The sequence below is a fragment of the Sycon ciliatum genome, chromosome 12 (assembly GCF_964019385.1).
Source record: "Sycon ciliatum chromosome 12, ocSycCili1.1, whole genome shotgun sequence".
NCBI lineage: Eukaryota > Metazoa > Porifera > Calcarea > Leucosolenida > Sycettidae > Sycon > Sycon ciliatum.
This window is the reverse complement of record NC_088654.1, coordinates 25,998,959-26,024,039: the sequence shown is the minus strand read 5'-3', so window position 1 is coordinate 26,024,039 and position 25,081 is coordinate 25,998,959. Positions and strand designations below refer to the sequence as shown.

Below are 25,081 nucleotides of genomic sequence, written 5' to 3'. Positions count from 1 at the left end.
GTGTGGAAACGTAAACAGAATTTTGGCTGTTTTGTTTATTCAACTTACTTTATTGATTGATTGATTTTTATCGGATGTTTATGTACTCTTGTCTTCATGCACAAGAAAGAACGGTCTGGGCCATCTCAGGACAGAGCTTTCTGAGCGCACACAGGAATCAAGGGTAAGTGACGGCAAGAGTTCATAACTCTTGGTGATGGTCACAAGTTCTATCACAACTCCCAAGCACAATAGAGATCACGTCGACAGCAAAGAGTCCGCCGCGTCCACATGGACTCTGGAGCTTATCTTTTAAATAAAGTAGAATTTTCAAGAGATCCACACGTCCCAGTCCAGCACGGGTTGACTCTGAAGAGCATCAATAATGTTAGTACACATTGCACAAAGACTTGGCACAGATGTGACAGGCAAGCAAACGAATAAAAATATAACTATAATAATATACACACAGCATAGCTGCAGATACACATTAGACAGGAGCATAAAGGTAATCAGAGATGTGAGGAGGGCGGTGAGCGGATGCTTTGCAGCGCAGAGGAACACAAATTTAAGCCAGTTGAAAGGAGCTGCTCGGTGGCGCGGCAATGCACGTTTGAGCTTTAGTGCTGCACGGCATGCTGCCAACCCACACAGCCGTATTCTGCCGCTCACAGCAACCCCCCCCCCCCCCCCCGATAAGCAGGGTCAGGCCTGCGACCGGGGAGGGAGAGAGAGAGAGAGAGAGAGAGAGAGAGAGAGAGAGAGAGAGAGAGAGAGAGAGAGAGAGAGAGAGAGAGAGAGAGAGAGAGAGAGAGAGGACGGCACAGACGACAGCAAACTTTACTTCCCAGCAGCTGCTACAGCGCGCCAGCGGCGGATACTAAATAAACTCCTAGGTGTACGGTTGTCTCAAATTAACTGCAAGGAAAAAAACTGTACACAGTCCAAAAAATATTCTCAACAAAAGATGACTAAGTCGAGGACTTGCCAGCGCAGCGCTGAGCCGTAAAGCTCCCTCCTCCTCCCTGTCAGAGAACAGACAGTACACGCATCAAACACATTCTAACCAGCAATGTACACAGCAGTAGCGATAGCAGCGCAGCCCACAGGGATGTAAGCGGCAGCGGCAGCAGCAGCAGGAGCACATACACAGCATAAAAAAAAACAATAAGCGTTCCACTCAGCTGTACGCCGGACACGCGCGCATATTCAAAGGTCGACGTTGTCCAGGAGGCGAGCGCGACTGGAGAAGCAACAACGACGACGCGTGACGGCGAAGCTAACCAAACAGCACAGGTCATCAGCTGTCATTGCACCAACTAGAACCGAACAAGCACATGGTGCGCTCTCAAGATGTGCAAAGTAGCAATAGGCAAGAGGACACATATATCCGGCAGTAAAGCTGCCTTGTAAGTCACAACCTGGCCAGCCAGGTTGCATGGGGGAGAGCGTGAGGTCCGCACAACACTCCGGCAAGAAACTGGAAACTATGATCAGGTCAGCTCAAATCCTGTAAAGACAAGATACAAATTCATGTACACATACACAGACAAACACACACACACACACGCACGCACACGCACACACACACGCACACACACACAAACACACACACGCTATGTTGTCAGTCAAAACCATGAGAGAGGAGGAGGTGGTGGCCTGTGGTGTGAGTCAAGCAAGAGTACATGAAATCCAGAGCTTGCAGCTTGTGACTTTTCCAACACAGCGTGTCCGTCACGCCGAAATTCTTAGATTACATCAAAGTCGATGCAGACAAGCGGCGGGAAGCGGTGTAGTGCATACGACTCAGCTGCAGTTGTGCAGCAGGATACCTGCTTGAATAAGCCCATTGCGCAATGACGTAGTTAGCACCACCAACACCCCACACAGGCACCTGGGAATGATTGTGTGGGGCGTTGAACAGTGCATTGCTGATCCCAGCGTACTCAAATAATACCCCACACAGGCACCTGGGAATGATTGTGTGGGGCGTTGAACAGTGCACTGCTGATCCCAGCGTACTCACATAACACCCCACACAGGCACCTGGGAATGATTGTGTGGGGCGTTGAACAGTGCATTGCTGATCCCAGCGTACTCACATAACACCCCACACAGGCACCTGGGAATGGTTATGTGGGGTGGTGGACAGTGCATTGCTGATATCAGCGTACTCACATAACACCCCACACAGGCACCTGGGAATGGTTATGTGGGGTGGTGGACAGTGCATTGCTGATATCAGCGTACTCACATAACACCCACACGGGCACCTGGGAATGGTTATGTGGGGTGGTGGACAGTGCATTGCTGATGTCAGCGTACTCACATAACACCCCACACAGGCACTTGGGAATGGTTATGTGGTGTGGTGGACAGTGCATTGCTGATGTCAGCGTACTCACATAACACCCCACACAGGCACCTGGGAATGGTTATGTGGGGTGGTGGACAGTGCATTGCTGATATCAGCGTACTCACATGCATTACTCATACATTCCATACTCGGGAACGTGCAATGGCCTTATCCTGCTTCAACACACTTCATCACTAAAATGGTGTAATCCAGGAAATCCGTCCTGACAGCAACCCATTTCGAGCAGCACATTCTGGATTTCATGTACTCTTGGTAAAAAAATCATGAGTGGAGGAGTGGCACTGACTGTGAACAGCATTCAAAAAAGAGAGTATAGAGGCAAGCATGTGGCGAATAGGACTTCCAACTGGCCACACAAAAGAAAGCTGCCGAGTCGGCTACTTTGGCATCGCCATGATTACTGTAGCACTGGTATATTCCAGAATGTTTCAAAATCGAGTCGACTCACATCTGGATGTTGACCGTGCAACCAAGGCATACATATATTGAGAGAGAGAGAGAGAGAGAGAGAGAGAGAGAGAGAGAGAGAGAGAGAGAGAGAGAGAGAGAGAGAGAGAGAGAGTTTCTTACTTTTTGACAATTTGAACAACATCTTCATCGTTCAGGTAATGTTCCCGTCCAACCTTCTGTGGGTTGTGCTTGACAGAGGACCCCCATACCAGCGCACTAGTAAAGAGTTAGCAAAACACACGCACACACGTACACACACACGCGCGCGCGCGCACACACACGCAAACAGAGAGTTTGGGACCTCAGTAAACTAATCATAACCAAACACATTCATGTCAGGTTGCTCAACCTCAAGGTCGAATGGCACCGCATCAAAGGCAGCTGAAAAGATCTAGAACCATATCCATGCGACCAAGGAATGGATTTTCCTTATTAACCGCTCCCGTTTTAGAAGAGAACAGCAAGGATAAAGCAAATAATGCTCCCCCTCCTCCAGTTTAGGCATACCGTATTTTCTCTAATAAGAGCCCGGGGTTCTTATTTTTTCAGTGACAGCTCTATCCGCACTACTATTAGAGACTGGGCTATTATTGGAGACTGGGCTCTTATTTTTTCAATTGTCACCTATCAAGCCAACTCCAGTCTATACAGGCATAAACTGACCATATCAAGACTGATTTTCACCCCTAAACTCAGGAATATTGTCAAAACAGATGTTTCACAATAGCATTGGCGCCGGGAAGGAAGCAGTAGACCGAAAACCTCCTTACAAATATGTTCTTGGTATGTTGTACTGCTGTTTTATATGCAGTCAATATACTTGTTGCATACTCCAATTGCGACCGGCGCTACTATTGGAGACGGTGCTCTTATTATTTCAAACCACCCTCACCCCGGGTCATTATTGGAGACTGGGCTATTATTGGAGACCTGGGCTTTTATTAGAGAAAATACGGTACAATACTGTAAGTGTACAAATTTTCGGCCCATCCAAATCTCGGCCTCCCAGGGCTAATAGTAATACCCATTTCGGCCGCATCAAATTTTCGGCCTGTACTGCTGCCGCCTGTATACACTGTCACACTGAACCTTGCAAAACAAATTTTCGGCAAAACATGGCCAGGCCGAAAATAAACATGCGCCGAATATTTGTTGACTAAAGCTGTGTTCACAACTGGCGAGTGTACGCGGCACGCTTGCGGTTCATGCGTGCCCGAACGCGCGCTCAGGCTTTCACAAAAAAACAGCAATCCGAGTCATATTTAGCGCGTGCGACACCTAGTACCTTCGAGTACTAATTTTTTGACCCTGCCAGTCAAAGTGACTGGCATGTACGCTGATACGCGCTGAAAATTCCAACATGTTGGAATTTCCATTTCGGCGCGTTTCCGTACGCATGGCGCCCCAAAAGCCAGCAAAAATATGCACAAACGCGTGGTTTCACGCGTACATGCGCCAGTTGTGAACACAGCTTTACAGTAGAGTGCAAAGTAGCGCGAGAACGCCCCACCTTGATTGTACAGCCAGGGAAAGGAAAAGGCAGAGTGGAAATAAGTTTGTACGGTGAGAGCCCAAAGAGATTGCGTGAGCTCCAGCACTTAGCCGAGTCGATGGTTGAGAGCATTCTCAAAGCCGACAAGGCCAGTGGAGCAAGATGGCTGCAACAAAAGTCGGGTGCCCTGAGCACCCTTCTTCATGGGGCTATTCAGTCATCGAAGCACACCTCAAGTCCAGGTCGTCGGATGAGTCCAACCCGAAGCCTGTTGACAAGACCCGATTCAATGGCTACTGCAAGAAGCGAACATCATACGAGTTCGTGCTGCATATACTGTTTTACGAGTGTCTTTTTAACCCGCTGGCCAGCTTTTCCTGTTCACTCCAGGCTAATTCAGTGGACCTGGCATTCTGTATTGCCAAGCTGAAGTCGTTTATGGGCATCATTGGTGAGCCGCCAGAATGAAGCTCTGGACCTAGCAGTGGAACTGGCTAAGTTTGTCGAGTCCGTAAATTGTGATGAAGATAGTGCAGAATTCTGCTGTGTAAAGCTCACTGCCGTTCGACAGAATGTAATCGATGCCTTTCACACCAATCGTTCCACGTACGTCAACTCAGCTTCCACCTGCTTGAGAAATCGGTTTGATGACCTCCAGTCCTCAGCCGTGATATAGGGTGTCAAGATCCTGGATGTAACAGCATGGCCCAGCAACGGCTCCCGAGACTCCTTTGGTGCTGATGAGGTACCAGGTGTCATAGAGCATTTCAAGCCACTGCTTTTGAAACATCTGATCACCGGGGCCAGCAGCAGCAGTGACCGGGTGGATGACCATGAGCTTTTCCAGGGAGAGGTAGGCGTCACCACCCTAGGTTGGTCTGCATGTCCCAAGGTTTCCTTGAGAGAGGCCTGCAGGCATTTTAATCGCGGAACATCGTCCACATCACGGCCAGCAATATCATGCCAGTGCAAGTCAAAGGGTTGGTGCACAAGCAAGAAATGTCGTTGCTTCCTTGCTGGTGAACTTTGTGTACTGCTTGCCACAAAGGCACCACTTGTGGCAACCAGGAGAACAATGAGCCCCATGAAGCCTCCATGGATTGTGGAGAGACACAAGCTTCCGATGAAGCGGATCTTTCTCAAGAGGAAGAGGCAGATTCACACGAATCTCCCATGGATGGCCTTTCCATGGAAGATCGGTCACATTTGTGTGGCAGTAGCATGGTGAGCGATGGAGTGATCAACTCTTCTTGCACTCTGCTCATAGCAGAATACCCAGACATAGGTGGGCTTTTACCTCCCGCACTACTTAAGGTACCCGGGGCTGTACAGGCCATCTCTGATTACACCATACAGGTCGTGCATGTTGAGGGTGTTATGAAATGATGTGTTGTTTTCCTGTGTGATGGCATTCCCCAAACTGTCTCGTCTAGTCGCGTGCATGTGTGATATGAGCATGCGCGATTTTGTAGTCGACAGTCCTTTCGTCAGTCTTCTTGTTCGTCCCTTTCAGTGAAATCTTGAATTTCCGTCATGTCAAATATATAATGTAAACCAAACTAGTTTTGTCCTTTGTGTCCTGCGTCCCGGGGAACGGAATGGCTGAGATTCCGTAACAACCTGGTGCCGAAACCCGGGAGTTTGGAGTCTCTGAACGTGGTTTATTCGACGCCTACGTAGCTGACTTACAGAGGCTGTACACTTTGGCGGGTCATGCTGCTGACGATGACAAGGACGCACTGCTGAGGGTTCCACAACAAGGGTGACCACTGGGTGTGCACCTTCCGGGGTGGCCGTGATGGTCCTTTTGGTAAAGTTGTTGTCTTCGACAGCCTCGACAGGTGTCGCACTGCAGAAAGAGACTTGAGCAAGGCACTGTTCACTCTGTACGGGGGAGGTGAATACTCTATACACTTCTTGTACATGGTGCTGCAAAAGCAGATTGGTGGCGCCGATTGCGGGCTGTTTGTTTTGGCGTATGCTATATATATATATACCGCTGAACTTGCATCCATGGAGGCCAAGGGAACAAGGGTGACCACTGGGTGTGCACCTTCCGGGGTGGCCGTGATGGTCCTTTTGGTAAAGTTGTTGTCTTCGACAGCCTCGACAGGTGTCGCACTGCAGAAAGAGACTTGAGCAAGGCACTGTTCACTCTGTACGGGGGAGGTGAATACTCTATACACTTCTTGTACATGGTGCTGCAAAAGCAGATTGGTAGCGCCGATTGCGGGCTGTTTGTTTTGGCGTATGCTATATATATATATATACCGCTGAACTTGCATCCATGGAGGCCAAGGGAACAAGGGTGACCACTGGGTGTGCACCTTCCGGGGTGGCCGTGATGGTCCTTTTGGTAAAGTTGTTGTCTTCGACAGCCTCGACAGGTGTCGCACTGCAGAAAGAGACTTGAGCAAGGCACTGTTCACTCTGTACGGGGGAGGTGAATACTCTATACACTTCTTGTACATGGTGCTGCAAAAGCAGATTGGTGGCGCCGATTGCGGGCTGTTTGTTTTGGCGTATGCCGCTGAACTTGCATCCATGGAGGCCAAGGGAGAGAGAGAGATTTACGCAATCCAAAAGAGCATTTCGCGAGACACTTTTGCCAGGCTTTAATGCAGGAGCACCTCAGTGACTGGACGCACGATGCCCTTTCCCCGAGCTGCCACTTTGCCGCCAGTCGGTCGTGATCCGACACATTGAGCTGAAAGCCCGTTCCACCTGATCAAGGTTGGGCGAGCAGGGAAAGAGTCGGGACAGAGTAGGGCTTTTCGGAGTAGCGTAGTATTTTATTTATCTGTGTGAGTCGTGAGTTCGTAATGCACATTCTTACTGTGCGTTCGTGGAGTACTGATTCGAATGAATCAAGTCTAAGTTTCCACCAACGAACATCAAACAACTGGGCGGGGATAAAAGTGATTGGATCCACCTTGATCAGTCCCATTCAACCAACCAACAACGATGTTGTTTAGCTGTTCCGTCTGCGCCAAAACCGCGACCGGCCTTCAGCCGTTCGCCGATCACCTGATGTCCAAGGGACATCGTTGAGTAACCTTTTCCAGCCGTTTCCCGGCAAAGATGGAAATGACCTACAAGAGTTCTGAGCAAAGTTGTTAAATTTGGCCACTGCCAAAGGAGGGGCAGACGAGGATGTCCACATGAAGCATCTGCCTTTGTATTTGGCGGGCGATGCCTTCAGAGTGTTTGCACGTATGCTTGCTAACACTTGATAACCTAATGAGAATCAGCGTTATGGTCCATCTCTCTCTCGGAGTTTAAGGGGGCGTTTGTTTTTGATCTACAGGTTTGGGTAGAAACTGTTTCTTTCGGTAGAGGTGTTTGTTTTTTTGAAAAAAATTCTACTCAAAAAGGTAGATTCTACCGGCTCTACCAGGAAAAAGTTGGTAGAATCCGGTAGAAGTTGGTAGAGCTACGGGATTTCCAGCAAGATCAAGGATTTGTACAGAACTCCATACAAAAAAGAAACATTTCACGTACGCATCGTGTAAACTACAGAATCCGGTAGAACAGCGTTTGTGCACTTGCCTCTACCATCTACCTCTATCGGTAGAGTGACTCTACTCTACCAGGTAGCTAAAAACGAACGCAGCCTAAACCAGATGCATCAGTGACACGTTCCGTTCGCACAGCGGCCTCGACGAACTGAAGTTGCCCCCTACGGTCCATGCAAGAGGAAGCATGATGAACCTGACATTTGATAGCAATTGATGTCTCAATGATCATTCCGTATGTTGAAATGTCACACACGGAGTCTCATGCAAGGTGACATCGTTAAAGGGGAAGTTAAGGCAAAAATTAAAATTTCACCAGTTGTAGTCTTCGGGGTGCTGAGTCGAATGGTCGTGGTCCGAGGAAGCTGAGACGCTCCCTTCCTACTTGAATCCCAATCGAACTCGCGCACTTCCACCGAAACTGGGTGACTGCGCCCTACTAGATGGGGATTTGTATGCAAAATGTCACTAAAAGCGCCATTTCGTTCTTATAAAAGCACGGATGACCGCGATTGGCCCATATGTTGTGGTCTTTTGGACGCTGAGTCGACTGGTTTTGGTCCGAAAAGGCTGCGATGCAGCGGTCCTCCTTTATTCCCAATTGAACATGGTTGAAGAAGCGGTCACGTGCTCCTGCGTACGCCAGTCACCTGGTCACCGTGCCTGCAGGGTACAACTTACTAGCCTGTTTGACCTTTTTTGGGTGCAGTCCTGTCACTCGAGTTGAACCTTGGTGTGAAAGTTGTCGCCTGCTGGCGTGGTGACCAGGTGATTTGGGCACCCAGGAGCACGTGACTGCTTCTTCAACCATGTTCGATTGGGAATAAAGGAGGAACGCTGCATCGCAGCCTTTTCGGACCAAAACCAGTCGACTCAGCGTCCAAAAGAGTACAACATATGGGCCAATCGCGGTCATCCGTGCTTTTCTAAGAACGAAATGGCGCTTTTAGTGACATTTTGCATACAAATCCCCATCTAGTAGGGCGCAGTCACCCAGTTTCGGTGGAAGTGCGCGAGTTCGATTGGGATTCAAGTAGGAACGGAGCGTCTCAGCTTTCTCGGACCAAGACCATTCGACTCAGCACCCCGAAGACTACAACTGGTGAAATTTTAATTTTTGCCTTAACTTCCCCTTTAACACTTTTTTCTTCTAAAAAAAATATATTCTTCACTATTTTGAAATTCATGAAGTTCAAGAAAAATTGCTACACAACATTTCCAGGAAGAAAAAAAGGACTCTCCATCCGAGTCTAAGAACATTTTCAAGTTGCTACTCAAGTGTGACTTTGCGTGGTGAAGAATTGAAATTAAATTCTTCCCTGGCAAGGTACACGTCGCATGACCTACAGACAGGACACAAACTCCGCAGGACGATCACGAAAGGACGATTTGGCGCGTGTTCTCTTGCAGTACTTTACTGTGCATACACAATCTCGCCCATCAGCCGACACAGCAGCAACAGTAACAGTAACCACTGCAGCACTAGCAACAAGAAATTGGCAGCAGCACCTCTAGTAGAAAAAATTAAAAATTAAATTATCGCGTCCGTTCCCCGAATGGAACTCACGACGGCAGCCAACACCCAGTAAACCCACACAAAGCAAACAGAAGAAGCAAAGCAGCACCTCTAGAGTTGACTCGAAACGGTCAAGAGAACTCACTGCTTGAAATCCTTCATGATGGACTTATGCAGTTGGTTGCACAGGTCCTCAACTGTTTGATGACCTCCGTGCAAGACAACGGGAGATTCGTAATCAGGCAGCTGTCCTTTAGGCTTAGTGTAGCTGTGCAGCAGGAACACACAAACACACACACACATGTACACACACACACACACACACGTGCACACACATACACACACACACACACACACACGTGCACACACACACACATGCACACACACGTGCACACACACACACACGTGCACACACACACACACGTGCACACACACACACACACACACATCAAAAGCATCACTGGGGAGGAAATGAACGGAGAGAAGGAGGAGAGAAAGAGAGGCAGAGAGATATAGAGATAGCTAGCGCTGATGAGTCCACAAAGGACGAAACAATTCTGTCCGCAGATTGAGGAGATACAGTCAGACCTCGCTAAACCGCACACAACCGTTTCCCACAAAAATATCCGGATAGGCGAGGGAACCAGATTATCGAACACGCATACTGTATGTATGCATGGCATATGCCGTAAATCGGTAACCAACGATTTTCTTCCGGATGGCGAGGGATCCGAATAAAAGAGGACCGGATAAGCGAGGTCTGACTGTAGATAGAGAGAGAGAGAGCACGCAGGGAAATGGAAGAGACAGGGGGAGGGAAATAGAAAGGGAGAGAACTGACTGCACAAGAACGACCACCAACAGACCACCCTTTCCACGACATCACACTTACATTCTGACAAGACTCAAATAATTCCACATCTTTTCTAGCAAATCATCAAAGTTCCATTTGTGATGAGCTGAGATGGGTACGCAATGGGGCACTTTGTAGATGATGTCAAGTTCCTGGAAAGAAAACAGAAGAAAATGGAACTTAATGTGCGTGTGGAGAGACAGGAGGAGGATGGGTAATGTTTTATAGGTGGGCACAAGTGGGAGCGAAGAGCGTCATTGCCAGTGTGGTACAGTAACGGTGGCTATTGTCGTACGCATTTGTGACTACGCTGTACAGGCAACCTCTTCCCTGTATCCATAGCAACACCAGGAGAAGTCTATTCCTGCATCGCATGACAAAGGACACAACTATTTTGGAAATAACAACTAGGCATATGATGACATATTGAGTTGCATAACCCATGACTGTGGTCAACCTCTCCTTGCAAGTCTTTCCGGATGATCGGGTTTAGCCACTCAGAATATTGACCGTTTCGAGTCTCCTGAAGCAGTGTCATTACACGTGCATCCACTTTCATCGTATACGGGAAATTCCCCGATTCAGCCAGGTTTTGCCTTGGAAATGCACAGACAAGCGGTACCTCCGTGACTGCCATGCTTTCAACAATCTAAGTGTATATTGTAAAAAGGAAAGAAACAAAAGTACTGCAGAGCAAGACTCGGTGTTCCTAATCAAGTACCTCGATAGAGATCTGATCGATTTTGTTCAGGACGTAGATACAGGGCATGTAGACGCGGTTCCCCTCGATCGTGTCGATCAGGTCTTCGTCAGTGGCGTCCATTCGCAGCGTGACGTCGGCATTGTGAATCTTGTACTCGGACAGGATGGCTTTGACCATGTCCGTATCCAAGTGGGTTTGAGTCACCTGTGCTCAAGGAAACATGAAAGCCAGCATGTGTATAGTTTGAGCTGGGAACACAAGGGCCCTGATACAGTCCACCAAAACTTCGGCATCACAATGTATTCCGAACATGACATTCACAGTACTAGTACCCAGGCTACGACAGACCATTGATCACGAGAAATACTCTTGACAACCTCCAGCACATGCTATATGAACACAAGCTGAGAAAAAGCAGTCCTGCACATGCTATATGAACACAAGCTGAGAAGGGGCAGTCCTGCACATGCAATATGAACACAAGCTGAGAAGGGGCAGTCCTGCACATGCTATAATTATGAACACAAGCTGAGAAGGGGCAGTCCTGCACATGCTACATGAACACAAGCTGAGAAGGGGCAGTCCTGCACATGCAATATGAACACAAGCTGAGAAGGGGCAGTCCTGCACATGCTATATGAACACAAGCTGAGAAGGGGCAGTCCTGCACATGCTAGATGAACACAAGCTGAGAAGGGGCAGTCCTGCACATGCTATATGAACACAAGCTGAGAAGGGGCAGTCCTGCACATGCTATATGAACACAAGCTGAGAAGGGGCAGTCCTGCATATGCTATATGAACACAAGCTGAGAAGGGGCAGTCCTGCACATGCTATATGAACACAAGCTGAGAAGGGGCAGTCCTGCACATGCTAGATGAACACAAGCTGAGAAGGGGCAGTCCTGCACATGCTAGATGAACACAAGCTGAGAAGGGGCAGTCCTGCACATGCTATATGAACACAAGCTGAGAAGGGGCAGTCCTGCACATGCTATATGAACACAAGCTGAGAAGGGGCAGTCCTGCACATACAATATGAACACAAGCTGAGAAGGGGGGGGGGGGGGGGGGGGGTGGAGGAGATGGCATGGTATGCCTAGATGCAGCAGCACAACATCTTGATACGTACAGTGCTGGTCAAGTTGATGCCTCCTTTTTCCTTCTTGCGGAAACCAATGTTTGGTGGATTCTTGTTTAGCCTGGAGGACACAGATATACAAGAAAAGCCTGGTAAATGAAACAAACTCCAATACAACCAGAGAGACATGGGAGAGAGAGAGAGAGAGAGAAAGAGAGATGGGGAAAGAGAAACAGACAGAAGACAAAGCCCCCCCCCTCTACACACACACACACACACACACACCATTGGACCATTGGACGCCCATCGCCAGAGGCGATGATAGCGATGCTACAGCAGAAGCCATAGCAACTTGTGCTGGGATTGCACCATTCAACAGCTTGCAAGGCTGAAGAATTGGCCGCCACTATTCAGCCTGGTCTACACCACACAGCTATGAAGTGGCTTTTTCTGGCCAGTGAATCCCTACTTTTTGGTCTTTTTTTTTTTTAAATTTATTTTCCCGCACACACATCACACCACATACTCCGCTCCGGCATACACTGGCTGTTGGTAACCACCCAGGAGAATGAAAGAAAAGTCAGGAACAGTCTGAGAAAGAGAAGAAAGACGTGTGAGACCATAATCGTCGGGAATCGAACCCGCAACCTATCGATTGGAAATCGCTGCACATACCGCTGCACCATATGGGACACACACACACACACACACACACACACACACACACACACACACACACACACACACACACACACACACACACACACACACACACACACACACTTGTACTTGTTGCACACTGCCAAAACTGGTCACGTGGGTCTCCCCGGGAGAGGGGAGAGAGACTCAAAAGGAATCTTGGAAAGATGACTCAATTGGCTATTGAACCGCCCAACGGCCGACACCTCCTGAAATCCCCAAAACTCTGGGTGGACTTGAAAATGATCCCACTTATGGGCTCACCACACCTCAGTAAGTGGGTGAGGACAAGGTGCAGAAAAAGGATTGACGGCATCAGGGTATCCGTCCTGGGATCCAACTGCAGTTACCCCTGCCCCTAGTGAAGGTAATACGTGCTACTAGTGTGGGTGGCTAAATCAGAGTGGATCTGATATTAGCTTCACTAGCACCATTGATTACACAAGAGTTAATCTAGCCAGAAGCAGTCCATGGTTAACAGGTATGTATACTTCAAATAGAAAGTATATGAACCCTGGAACCAACAAAGGTGGCAGGTACAACATTACACCTTCAAGTAGCCGAGACAGTTGGCAACAGACTCAACACAATCAGGCATAAGTGTACCCACCAACCGAACTAGCTGACACACACACACACACACACACACACACACACACACACACACACACACACACACACACACACACACACACACACACACACAATGCCCATCTGTAGATCTAACGGACTTCAGATGTAGTTTTCCTGAAACAGAATGGGCTGGCAAACAAAATCGTGAGCGAGCTATCGCACTTTTAATCTAACATTCACACTCACCGAATGCCGAATCCTTCCAGTTCATGCTCAATGAGGCGCTTGTGGTGCAGAGGTTTCAAGACATCCAGCACAATGAAAATTAAACTGCATGTCCGTGCCACTATAGGAAGAGGTAAAACAACAAAAGAGACAAAGAAGACACACAAAGGAAAAGACACACACACACACACACACAGAGTTTAGCATGACCATAGACATACCCAATACGGTAGACAGCTAGCTGTTTCGGCCATCTAGGTAATCATGACCATAGACATTATGGACAACGTCACAGGATATAGGGAGAACTACTATCATGCCCCCCCCCCCCCCCACACACACACCCACATACACGCACACACCCACACATACACGCACACACACAGTCACACCCAAAAACACACACGCGCGCGCGCACACACACACACACACACACACACAGAGCTTTCAAACGCGATGAGGCCAGTACATGGCAGAGTAGTACTACTAGTACATGGATGTCCCGATGAACAAAACCAGCCTGCGCAACCAGAGCGGGGAAGGACAAGAACAACGCCAACAGCAGCAATGCCTCCAACCACTCCCACCATGCTATGTTGGATCTCCAAGCCACGCAGGAGTCCATTGCGGGACAAGACAAGGACTGATTTATTTACGAGCATGCGCATATATGATACAGATGAGAGAAAGAGAGAGAAAGACAATACGGAGAGACGATACTACGAAAAGCACTACTGTACACTGTCTAATGTTGGCGGCGTATTGGTGTTTGCTAATTTTGCGAGAAGAACGCAACGCGAATATTAACCATCGTGAAATCAAACTTCAACAGGGTGTGCGTACGTGTGGCCACAGTGCTCCGCGAACAGCTGCCATCGCAAACTCGCTGGTTCTGAGAGATTGGGGAATTTTAGTGACGCGAGTATGGACCGGTTTACACTGTATGTATGTAATCAAGCACGCTCAGGAGGTCATGATGGCTGAATCTTGCCTGAGCCTGCAGCCCAAGGGCCGTAGGCCCGAGGGCTGCAGGCAAGGGCAAGATTCAGCCATCATGACAGACAGAGCGTGCTTGATTTGATTTCTTACAGCGCGAAGCAACATATTAGGGAAGGTCAAAGGTCGAAGGTCGAAAAAATTATTCTCGAAATGACGTCAAACGGTCCGAACATTCCCGAAATGACGTCAAACGGTCCTGATGGCCTGATTATGCCCGCGGCGGGAAGATCGCCTATTGGCCATGGCCCCGCCAACGATCACGTGTCATGTAAGAAACTGTAATTAGCAGCAATGCCGACAGCAGCCAGTGTCCAAACAGGCAACACATCTTAGCAGCAATGCCGACAGCAGCCAGTGTCCAAACAGGCAACACATCTTAGCAGCAATGCCGACAGCAGCCAGTGTCCAAACAGGCAAAACATCTTAGCAGCAATGCCGACAGCAGCCAGTGTCCAAACAGGCAACACATCTTAGCAGCAATGCCGACAGCAGCCAGTGTCCAAACAGGCAACATATCTTAGCAGCAATGCTGAGAGCAGCCAGTGTCCAAACAGGCAACACATCTTAGCAGCAATGCCGACAGCAGCCAGTGTCCAAACAGGCAACACATCTTGCCTCACCTGCAATGACTTGACGACCACGTCCCTTGCCGTCCTTAGCTCCTTCAATGATACCAGGCAAATCCAAAAGCTAAGGGAAAAAAGGGACAGATAGAGAAGACGAAAGGGCATGATTTAGAGCCACAAGAGCGAGAATAGGTACTGGAGACGAAGATAAATTTACGATAAATGGCTGGGTGTATAGATGGCCAAAAAATGTGTATGCACGTGTGTGTGTGTGTGAAATGGAGTTATTGGGTCCTATTCCGATGTACTCTGTGTGGCGTAGACCAGGTGTGCATTGGGGGGTTGATTCACACGGCTTCGCCAGCTCGCTTCGCCAGTTGTGTGGATTAGACAGTTATCTGGCGCTTGTCTTGATCTGTTTCAATCAGAATCAGATCCGCTATCATTGCTATAAAGAGAAAATCGGTGGGTGCACATCCAGTGCATTTGCACATCTGCATGCTTCTCTTGCGACGAGTGTAGACATGGTGTGTGCGCGTGCGTGAGTGAGTGTGTGTGTGTGTGAGAGAGAGTGAGAGAGAGAGAGAAAGAGAGAGAGAGAGAGAGAGAGAGAGAGAGAGAGAGAGAGAGAGAGAGAGAGAGAGAGAGAGAGAGAGAGGAGAGAGAGAGGAGAGAGAGAGGAGAGAGAGGGAAAGAGAGAGAAAGAGAGAGAGGGAGAGAAACAAAGTGCTATGCTTTACCTGGACTTTGGCGCCTTTGTATCGAATAACACCTAGATATGGCAAAGGCAGAGAAGAAAAAGCAGATGTGTGAGCTCCATAAAAGGCATTCCTTGGTCATATGAAGAACTCAGATGGTTTACCATCTTGGTCATATGATCATGAAAAATTATAATTATTACGGAAACTATCACATGACTTTTACCGCAACCCACATTGGGAAAGTAAATCAGTAGTACGGTAAAGAAAACTTTCAAGATGTTCATAATGAGCCTGAAGTGTGTCCTTTTTATGAGTATTATCGCATTTTTGTCTCAGAGGAAACTGTTTAGTGCAAAGAATGCTTACATAAACTACCTGCATATAAGGTGTATCGTGTTCACTGAAACAATACTGCTTGCCTATATGAAAACAGCACACAGACCTGGCACAGTCGTCAGAGTTGTGAACTCGTATGCAGCAACCTCTGAATAAACTCCCGCCAAGTTCGTCAGTAGCGTGGACTTTCCCACCGACGGGAAACCAACGAAGCCGATACGGGCGTCACCGGTCTTTGCTACGTCGAATCCTGCAAGAATAGCATACCACACACACCATGGTTGACAGTATTAGAATACTTCTATATTATTAAAGTTTAAAAGAAGAAAAGAGGACCAAAGACCTACCAGTTATGCTATAATATCCACTAGCACCACCAGTTACTTTACAATCAGCTCATGCGATAACATTGCATGAGACTGACCAACGGTACTGACGTTCTACACCTACCTGGCAATCGGCTCTAGCACATCTAAGATGCGCACTCCAACAGCCTTCCAACTTGGAAGGTTTTAAGAGAGAGACAGACCAAGAGAGGAGTGTAGATAAGCTAAATACTACATGCATTTCCCTTGCAATATACTGAACAAGCAGAAGATGTAGTCCACACTATTAATTATCCAGTGAATGATATTGTCCAAATCTGAAGGGTAGTTCGCTCCATCAAAACCTTTGGGATGAAACCCATCGGCAGGCTAGGCAAATTGCTGCTAGCTCAGAATTGAAATGCACCAGAAAACCCTTCAGATGAACTAAATATGCATGCAAGTATTTCTGCTCAATGAGTACACTAGACTAGAAGTTCTGCTCGTACAATGATGTAAACCATACCACTTCACATATCGTAATGTACACGCTTTTAGTTTGACAGCATATTAATACCAGGTGGTGGAACACTGTGCTTGGAAACAGTGTCCCTCACTACAACCATCCACAGTTGGTAGAGTGCCACCACCTTGTATAAATATGCTGTCAAACTAAAAGCGTGTTTAAACAATACAAGGTTTATCTAATGCTATCGTGATGTTGTGTACAAGGGCCGCTGGCTTATTTTCTGCAGATTTCTAGAAGCCGATGTCAGTGCCAGGGTTCAACGCAAGCCAACACTAAAACCAGGCATACGTGAAGGTGGCACGCGCCCATCTTGAAATCAAAACAGGCTTCTTGGAGATACGTGGGCTTTCATACAAGACAGTACGACGGTACAGTACACTTGAACGTTACTAGGAGCAAGTGCAAGATCATGATTGTACCAAGAGGACATAAGCCAGTAACAAGCTATAGTAATGAGCAGTTAAACTAAATTCTAGTAAATAGTCCTCAAGATGCAAGCCATAATACTCAGCACGACGAAATGCACCGAGTTCACACTGCACGAAGACATTTACATGATTGAGCATGGAAGAACTAGCACCGGTACATGTATAGTTGTATACCTCTCGGAGCAACACAACACTGTAACAACAGGCTTGAATTGCTAGGAATTAAAATTGTCATCACTGAGAATAATTTGTACCAACTTTTTGTGAAATAATTATTTCGAAAACACTCACCTTCTCCCGGTCCACCTCCTCCACTTTTCGGAGTGAGAAGCTCACGACGCAGCTTAGCCAAACGGGCTTTCAGCAGACCCAAATGATGAGCAGTTGCTTTGTTTCGCTGGGTCCGGGCCATCTATGAACAGGGAAATTGCAATCATGGTTGGCCTGCGTGCGTACTCGATAACCAACTCAGGGGACGAACTGCACTTACTTCGGACTCGATTTCCGCTATCTTTTCCAGGACACCCATGGTTGGATGCTAATTCTCTGCTTCACTACAAATAAAAGTATCTTCACCAAACTGGAAGCTTCAGCCAACACAGCAATGCCAATAGGCAAAATAAAAGCAATCTTCAATGATTGCTCTCTCAAAAGAAACTGTGATGCCTGATGCAGCGCAGTGATGTTTTACATTCATCAAACCGTGAAAACATGACGAGCGCCAGGACCAACCTGGATTTTCGAGGAAACCTGGGTTGAAATCGAGACGTTGTTCAAACTCTGCCCGGTTTCTAGACTAGAATCACCCGAACACGTTTCAATTCCAGTTCAACACGCAAAGACGTTTGACATAAAAATGTTTGAATGAAAAATTGAAAATCATCAGAATAATTATCAAACAGATTTTTGAATTATTATAACTGTTCTCCAGAAATGGAATTAGGAGAAGAATCAGTTGGGCCCTCTGTTGATCGGCCATGCGGCTGCAAAGGAGTTCGTTCGTGTGGCTTGTGCGAGGCTTCTGGCGCTCAGAAGGAGCTTCATGTCCGAGATCACGTTGGCGAGCACAGCATAGGCCCGGTGCTGCAGCTTTGTGCTGATTGCTGGCGAACGTTTCCAGCCTCAGAAATCAGAGAGAATGTAGAAACCCAATCGTGTCGGAGGCATGCGGAGTTTGAAGCGATCTTGCGCGGCGTTCGTGTGTATCCGCAGTTTGTCAGCGAAGAAGAAGAACAATCCATTATGGAATGTATAGACAATAGCCCGTGGAAGCCATCACAATCTGGTCGTAACAAACAGGTACATCACAAAATAGTACTAGTAGTATAGTAGATAGCATGCCATACAGCATCAGTGACAGTGTCTGCTTCAGAGCCGGGTCAGCGACCCAGTTGGGGGGGGGGTACTTGGACCCGTTTGGAAAAAGAACACCGGGTCACAGGTGGGAAATATTTATATTTATAAGAAAACAACTCTCCCAGCCCAAACGTCACTAGGGATATCAACTTTCAATGACGCTGCATTTCCAGCACGACTAGTTTCATGAGCACTGGACAGGAGCATGAGTCGATGTTGCGCATGGTGTGGTGAGAATTATGAGGAGAGAATTGTGCATGGCAAGAAAGTTTTGCAGTCGGCTTGCCCATACCTGCCAACCCTTGCCAATCCCAGGTCAAGGCAGCTAGTGACCAGTGGACTCAAGTCAGTTTGGGGGAAAGTAAGCAAACATGTGCAAGAGGCTGTCCCCGGGGAAAATTGCAATTCCGCGGCCGCGTTTTTTTCCGCGTTTTTTTGCGATTGTTTAAAAGACCGCGTTTTCCGCGATATTCCCCGCGTTTTTTGAACTTTTTTGTTGCACTACACGTACACACAGTGCACTGTCCGGTCAGCAACGTCTCATCGTGGCGGCTTTTTACTCAAATATGACGAGTGCTTACACCAGAGACTTGTAACTGATTGATTTCACTACACACTCACTGAAAATTGCCGCACATCAATAGTATTCACCGCATATTTACCGCATATTTACCGCAAATTCACCGCAAATTATGCCATATTATGCCGCGTTTTCCCCCGCGTTTTTTGCGATTTTTTTCCGCAATTTTCCCCGGGGACAGAAGAGGCAGGCCACTTCTTATGACTGTGTGTGTGTGTGTGCACGCGCGTGTGTGTGTGTGTGCACGTGTTTACATACTTTACTGCACGCCGGCAGGACTACGGGCCTCGGCCGAACTTCAAGAAGCGCCGCGTCAAGGTGGGCAGCTTCTGCGGACTGCCGGCGTTCAGCGACGCACTTCTTCGGCGCATGCACGGTACGGACAGCCCGGCCAACGCTGCTGCTCTTGATGGTGGCTATGGGCTGAGCAGTTTTGAACCTGTTGAACAGTGTCACTTGGACTACGACCCACAGCGCGGTTCAGCCATTGATCCGCATCGCGACGACCAGTGGCTGTGGGGAGAACAACTGGTCACCGTGAATCTGCTCTCCGACTCCGTTCTGACGTTCACCCTGGAGGAGAAGGACCTGGACGTGCTGCGAGACTTTCCCGTCGCGTACGCGTCCTGCCGCGATGCTCTCGAGACACGGGACGCGGCGAGATCCTGCTGTGGACGGCCGGCTAGCACGCGCGATGCTGCGGATCCCTGTTGCCGTGATCCTGTGCCGCGCTGCTGCAATGCTTCCAGTCCCAGCAGCAGCAGCAGTACGGGCATTCCTGCTGGTGGGAGCAACGGACAAGAGACTAGTGCGGAATTGTGCTATCATCAAACAACCGATAGTGATTCCCGTGGGCCGCTCCAAGAGAAACCTGGGCCACTATTGCAACTGGCAGCTTCGTCATACAGATCGGATGCTGAGTCTGCTGAAAGCGACGCACTGCTGACAAAGCCTGCACCGAAATCTGTAACTGGTGGATCGACAGCTCAAGCAGCAGCAGGCGGTAGAAGCCGTGACCGTGACACTTCGCACAACCACTCGGCGAGTACGCGCTCTGTGTGCACCGTGGAGGTGCCCATGCCGCGCCATTCGCTCCTCGTCGTCGAGGGCGACGCTCGTCACCGCTGGCTGCACGCTGTCCGTCGCCAACATGTCCTGTCACGACGTGTCGCAATCACCTATCGCAATCTGGGCGCCGAGTTCTGCGACTCCGGACCGCATGCTGGTGTCGGCGATCAGCTGCGGCTCATTGCCAAGAACTTCTCCGGAGTGCCAAGTACTTGATTAGCACCAGGGAGTAGTGAAATACCGGTATTTTATTACTGCCTGATTAGCACGGTGGCACCGCGTACCGGTGAACACTCCGTTGTTGTCTTGTCACCGACATTCCCTGATTTTTTTTACTTTCTGGAATTTCTTTTTATCTTTTGTCCTTGCTCAGCTGGCCTGAGCCAAGGAGTGGGAATAATGTGCCATACATGAAGTACAAGTACCACTACAAGTACTATACTATCTATAGAAGCCTTGCTTGTGACATCTCGAAATGAAGAATGACATATTCTAGCCGAATACAAAGTTTTATCATGATTTTCAATAGATTCGACTGTAGTGTATAGCATTTTCTGTGAGGATTTTTGACATGGAACATCCCTTTGCACTTCAGTCCAGACTGGCATCGCACTTTCACCAGCCCATCTGTTGCAGGTATTCAGGGCATGGGAAAGAGTAGGGAGTATTAAAAAAAAACGTTTGGCTTTCTAGTGCTGCTTCAGCAAGAGTATAAGCTCCCTGTTTGTATGGGTATGAGCCAGAGAGCAGTAAAAATGTAAAATACCGGTATGTTGCTACACTGTACTCCCTGGTATGAGCCATCCACACCGGACACCAGGGAGTCGTATGGCTCCCTGCCGATAATAATGAACCTGAGAAACAGCAGAATCGTACTGGCGTGAGTATCGGTACGAGTCGTAGTGCCCCGGATAAACTATCATGATTCAACAGAAACACGGAAGAATACTAGTAGTTGCGATCTTGATCCCGAACACACCAGGGTGGTTGCATGGACAAGATCAGCAGAACAACACCGAAACGTGCACATCCGCCTGAGTACAAACCCGGAGAGCTGGAGGGGGCACTACTCAAAAGAGGGCTTTATTTTTCATTCGCTCTCAAAGCCAGGGGCATTATTCGAGAGAGGGCTCTAATCGCTCGAGTACGGATGTCTAGGTGTGTACATCAAAACGACGGGTAACAATAGTTGAGTAATACACCACAGGGAACACACACACGCACACACACACACACACATCTGCATATTCGTAAACGCACTGATACGCCCCGCATTGCACGGCAAAACAACAGGTACGGTAGTTGAGTGCTACCCCAAGCATGCACATGGCCAGAGGAAGGAGAGCCGCGATCAACGAAAAAAAGCGTTCCAACAAAACAGGCGCACCAGCTAGCTGACAACTGTGCTGGGTGAGAAACTTCCAGCTACAAGACTAACGATAAAAACAAACCTACTTGAATGCACATTATAAAAAGAGATAGAAAGAAAGACCAGTTTCCGAGAAAAGAAAAAAGAGAAATGAAAGCGGCACGATTGATCACAGCAGCATTACGAGAAATGAAGTTACACGATAGTCGTGTGGTGCCTATGTCGGAAGCACGGACCGAAGGCCTAGACTGGGCCAGCGTGAAAGTACAGTGCTGGATAGCTAGAAGACACACTGGCGATTGATATACAGCATGCGGGTCTCACGGCGCGATGTACGCGAGGTCAGTAGAACAAGCGCCCCAGGGCGCAGCACACAAAGGCAAACAGGACACTATGTACACACGGGCATGGCTATCAACACGGAAAGGAAAACCCCGAACACAAGACACTGACAATGGAGAAACGTCTCTGGCAAGCGGCTAACAGGACACAGATTCGGCATTAGCCCCAGGAGTCATCGGTGGGTCAGGAGAGTATACACACACACACACACACACACACACACACACACACACACACACACACACACACACACACACACACACACACACACACACACACACACACACACACACACACACACACACACACACACATACACACACACACACACACACACACACACACACACACACACACACACACACACACACACACACACACACACACACACACACACACACACACACACATGTGCACACACACACGCACACACACACACACACAAGCACGGCCAGGATGGGAATAGACCGGCAGACGTAATCGCGGCAGCACACAGACTAGCACCGGAGAAGTAAATCGCGTCCAGACTGAGACATGGCGCAAGATTACTATTGAGCAACATTATGTACTGTAGACTGGTTGGATCCATCTCATATCAAGACCCCAAGGTGTGATACTGTAGCTGCGGGCATTGTAAACGCCACGGGAAGTTTCCAAGTCGATAATGCAGTCACAACGCCGGTGAAGAACAACGAGAGAGAGAGAGAGAGAGAGAGAGAGAGAGAGAGAGAGAGAGAGAGAGAGAGAGAGAGGGAGAGGAGAGAGAGAGAGAGAGAGAGAGAGAGAGAGAGAGAGAGAGAGAGAGAGAGAGAGAGAGAGGGAGAGGGAGAGAGAGAGAGACCGGCGGAAGTGAGTTCTTTGGAGCTGTGTGTACCAGCGCACACGCTCACACACACACATATGTGTGCATTTGCGCAACTTTAGCACTTTGCTGGCATTGGTTACACCAGGTAACCAAGTTTGCACGAAGCCTGATTGCTAGCTGGACAGCACTCACTGAGTGGAACACAATAGTGGCAAAAGCGGTGCACGCGTTACGTTACCCCTGCTGAAGTGTTGCCACGGAGCAAGTCAAATCACCAGCCGTTGGATTGCTTATTGGCCGACGCCTGGTCTACAATACTGTCGTCAAAGTCGTAGTCGAGGAGATTATCGTCTGGGACATCGACATCCAGGTCATCGTCCCATACAGGCTCTTTCTTGACTACCGCTGGGACGGCAGGGCTGTGAGCAGGTGGAGCGGCGGCATGAGTAGCAGCAGGACTAGTGGCAGCGGGACTTGTCAGCCGGTGGCCAGGCACGGGTGACTGAGCAAGTGGTGAGCTCCCAGCCGTACGTGTCACCGCAGACGCCGCAGACTCTGCCACTGTCGCACTCGACTCTGTTGTTGTTGCTGTTGTTGTTGTCATTGGCATGTCCTCGGTGCTGGTTGGAGTTGCAGCAACGGCCATTCCGCTGTCATCTTGCCCACCATTGGCGTTACCATCGTCATCCACTGTGACCTTCGCCGGCTCGGCATACTTAGTGTACAAGTACTCGACGTCGCCGTCCGCATCTTCCACCAGGTACATGCCGTCGCTGTTCTCCTCTTCGGTGATGGCCTGCGCCGGGTCCTTCCAGGGCGTGGTGCCGTCGTGCATCCAGGGCAGCTCCTGTTTGATCTGCACCGGCTTGTCGCCGGCCATGTGGACGTAGTACGCCGGATCGTCCTTCTCCCGCTTGATGGTCAACGGCTGGCCGTCCAGGCCCACCACCACATGCTCAGCCGCGCCAGCTATTGCAGCACTACCGGCCGTCGGCGGCGTCGTCGCGCTGCTGGCGGCTGCCACCGCCACCGACGCTGACATTGTCTGCTCTAGCTGTGACGTCGCCGTCGCTGATGATGTCGCCGTGTTGTTGTCGTTGCTGCCGAACGGATTGCCGTCCACATTAACTGTGTACATGTACTCCACTTCGCCGTCAGCATCTTCCACGCGGACTAGACAATGTTGCTGCCATTCCTCTTCGGTGCGCGCAGGCAACCTCTCCGATGGCACGTCGTGCTCGCCGGGAGCGCCGGAGGAGAACTGCCGCCACGCCTTCTCCTGCTTGATCGACCGACGGTGGCCGGAGTCCACGTCCATTGGCTCGTCTCCGTCGTCCAGATTGCGGCTGTTGCTCTCCTCGTCGTCGGCGCGGTGGCCGGTCATGCGCGACTTGGCCGCGGCACGCTCCAGGTGCGACAGCAGCAGAGACTTCTGTCGGCGGCCGCGCGACCCGTTGGTGGCGGCGGCAGGCTTCACGTCCGGCAAAGAGGACACGTACTGGTCCTTGTCGGGGCTCGGCGAGAGACCGTCCATTGTGATTGGTTTGCGAGGACGTTTCGCCGCTGGCCCATCACCCGTGCTGCTCTCGTTAGCAGCATTGCTAGCGTGATTACTAATTTTGCTATTATTACTGTTATGGGGTGATTTGAGGGGTCCGAGGCGGTCGTGTACGGACACGCGTGCCTTGCCAGTGCTTTTGCTTGGCGCCGAGATTGTTTTGAAGTGCGACCGCTTGTGGCCGGCCGACTCAAACTTTGGCCGCCGTAACGTCGTCTCGGCCTTGCCGTGCGAGCAGCCGTGCCCGCAGTCCCCGCCGCCGTCTGCGGACTGCGCCGCGTTGGAAATCGTGATGGTCTCGCCGCTCGTCTCCTGCTTTGGGTCCGAAGTGGCTTTGTCGCGCATGTCGTCGTAGAGCGCCGCCAGCTTCTTGTCCGCTTTGTCGGCCTTCCCCTCGTCGGCCGCACTGCACGGCGGCAGGTCGCAGTTATCATAACCACACTTACCGCACAGTAGTCCCAGATGCGGCTTGCTTGTCGTGCTTTTCGGCCGCTGCGGGCCGGCCAGGAACACCTTGAGGCTGAGCGTCGCCAGGCGAATGAGGCCCGAGCGCAGGAAGCTGCGACAAACCAGCCGTCGCTGCTGCGTCTCCAGGAACATGGGGATGGCGGCACTCTCTTTCTCCTCGCAGCAGTGCATGCACTTCTGCTGGTAGTAGCAGCAGATGCAGCCCTCCC

At 49.5% G+C, this 25,081-nt stretch overlaps 2 protein-coding genes across 2 annotated transcripts; one reads left to right on the top strand and one right to left on the bottom strand.

The window, feature by feature from the left end:
* Positions 1 to 256: 256 nt before the first annotated feature.
* Positions 257 to 17,995, bottom strand: LOC135827811 (developmentally-regulated GTP-binding protein 1-like). Its single transcript, XM_065340240.1, has 12 exons — positions 17,817 to 17,995; positions 17,618 to 17,738; positions 16,171 to 16,314; positions 15,768 to 15,799; positions 15,082 to 15,151; positions 13,484 to 13,583; positions 12,017 to 12,086; positions 10,904 to 11,089; positions 10,222 to 10,334; positions 9,475 to 9,597; positions 2,927 to 3,022; positions 257 to 1,489 (listed from the first exon to the last, which is right to left on the bottom strand). Exons 1-12 carry the CDS (start codon positions 17,853 to 17,855, stop codon positions 1,483 to 1,485), a joined length of 1,101 nt encoding a protein of 366 aa, XP_065196312.1. The 5' UTR covers positions 17,856 to 17,995; the 3' UTR covers positions 257 to 1,482.
* A 240-nt stretch (positions 17,996 to 18,235) lies between these two features.
* LOC135827810 (alpha-ketoglutarate-dependent dioxygenase alkB homolog 4-like) lies at positions 18,236 to 21,093 on the top strand. Its single transcript, XM_065340239.1, has 2 exons — positions 18,236 to 18,625; positions 19,539 to 21,093. The coding sequence occupies exons 1-2, from the start codon at positions 18,260 to 18,262 to the stop codon at positions 20,544 to 20,546; spliced, it is 1,374 nt and encodes a 457-aa protein (XP_065196311.1). The 5' UTR covers positions 18,236 to 18,259; the 3' UTR covers positions 20,547 to 21,093.
* The last annotated feature ends 3,988 nt before the right edge of the window (positions 21,094 to 25,081 follow it).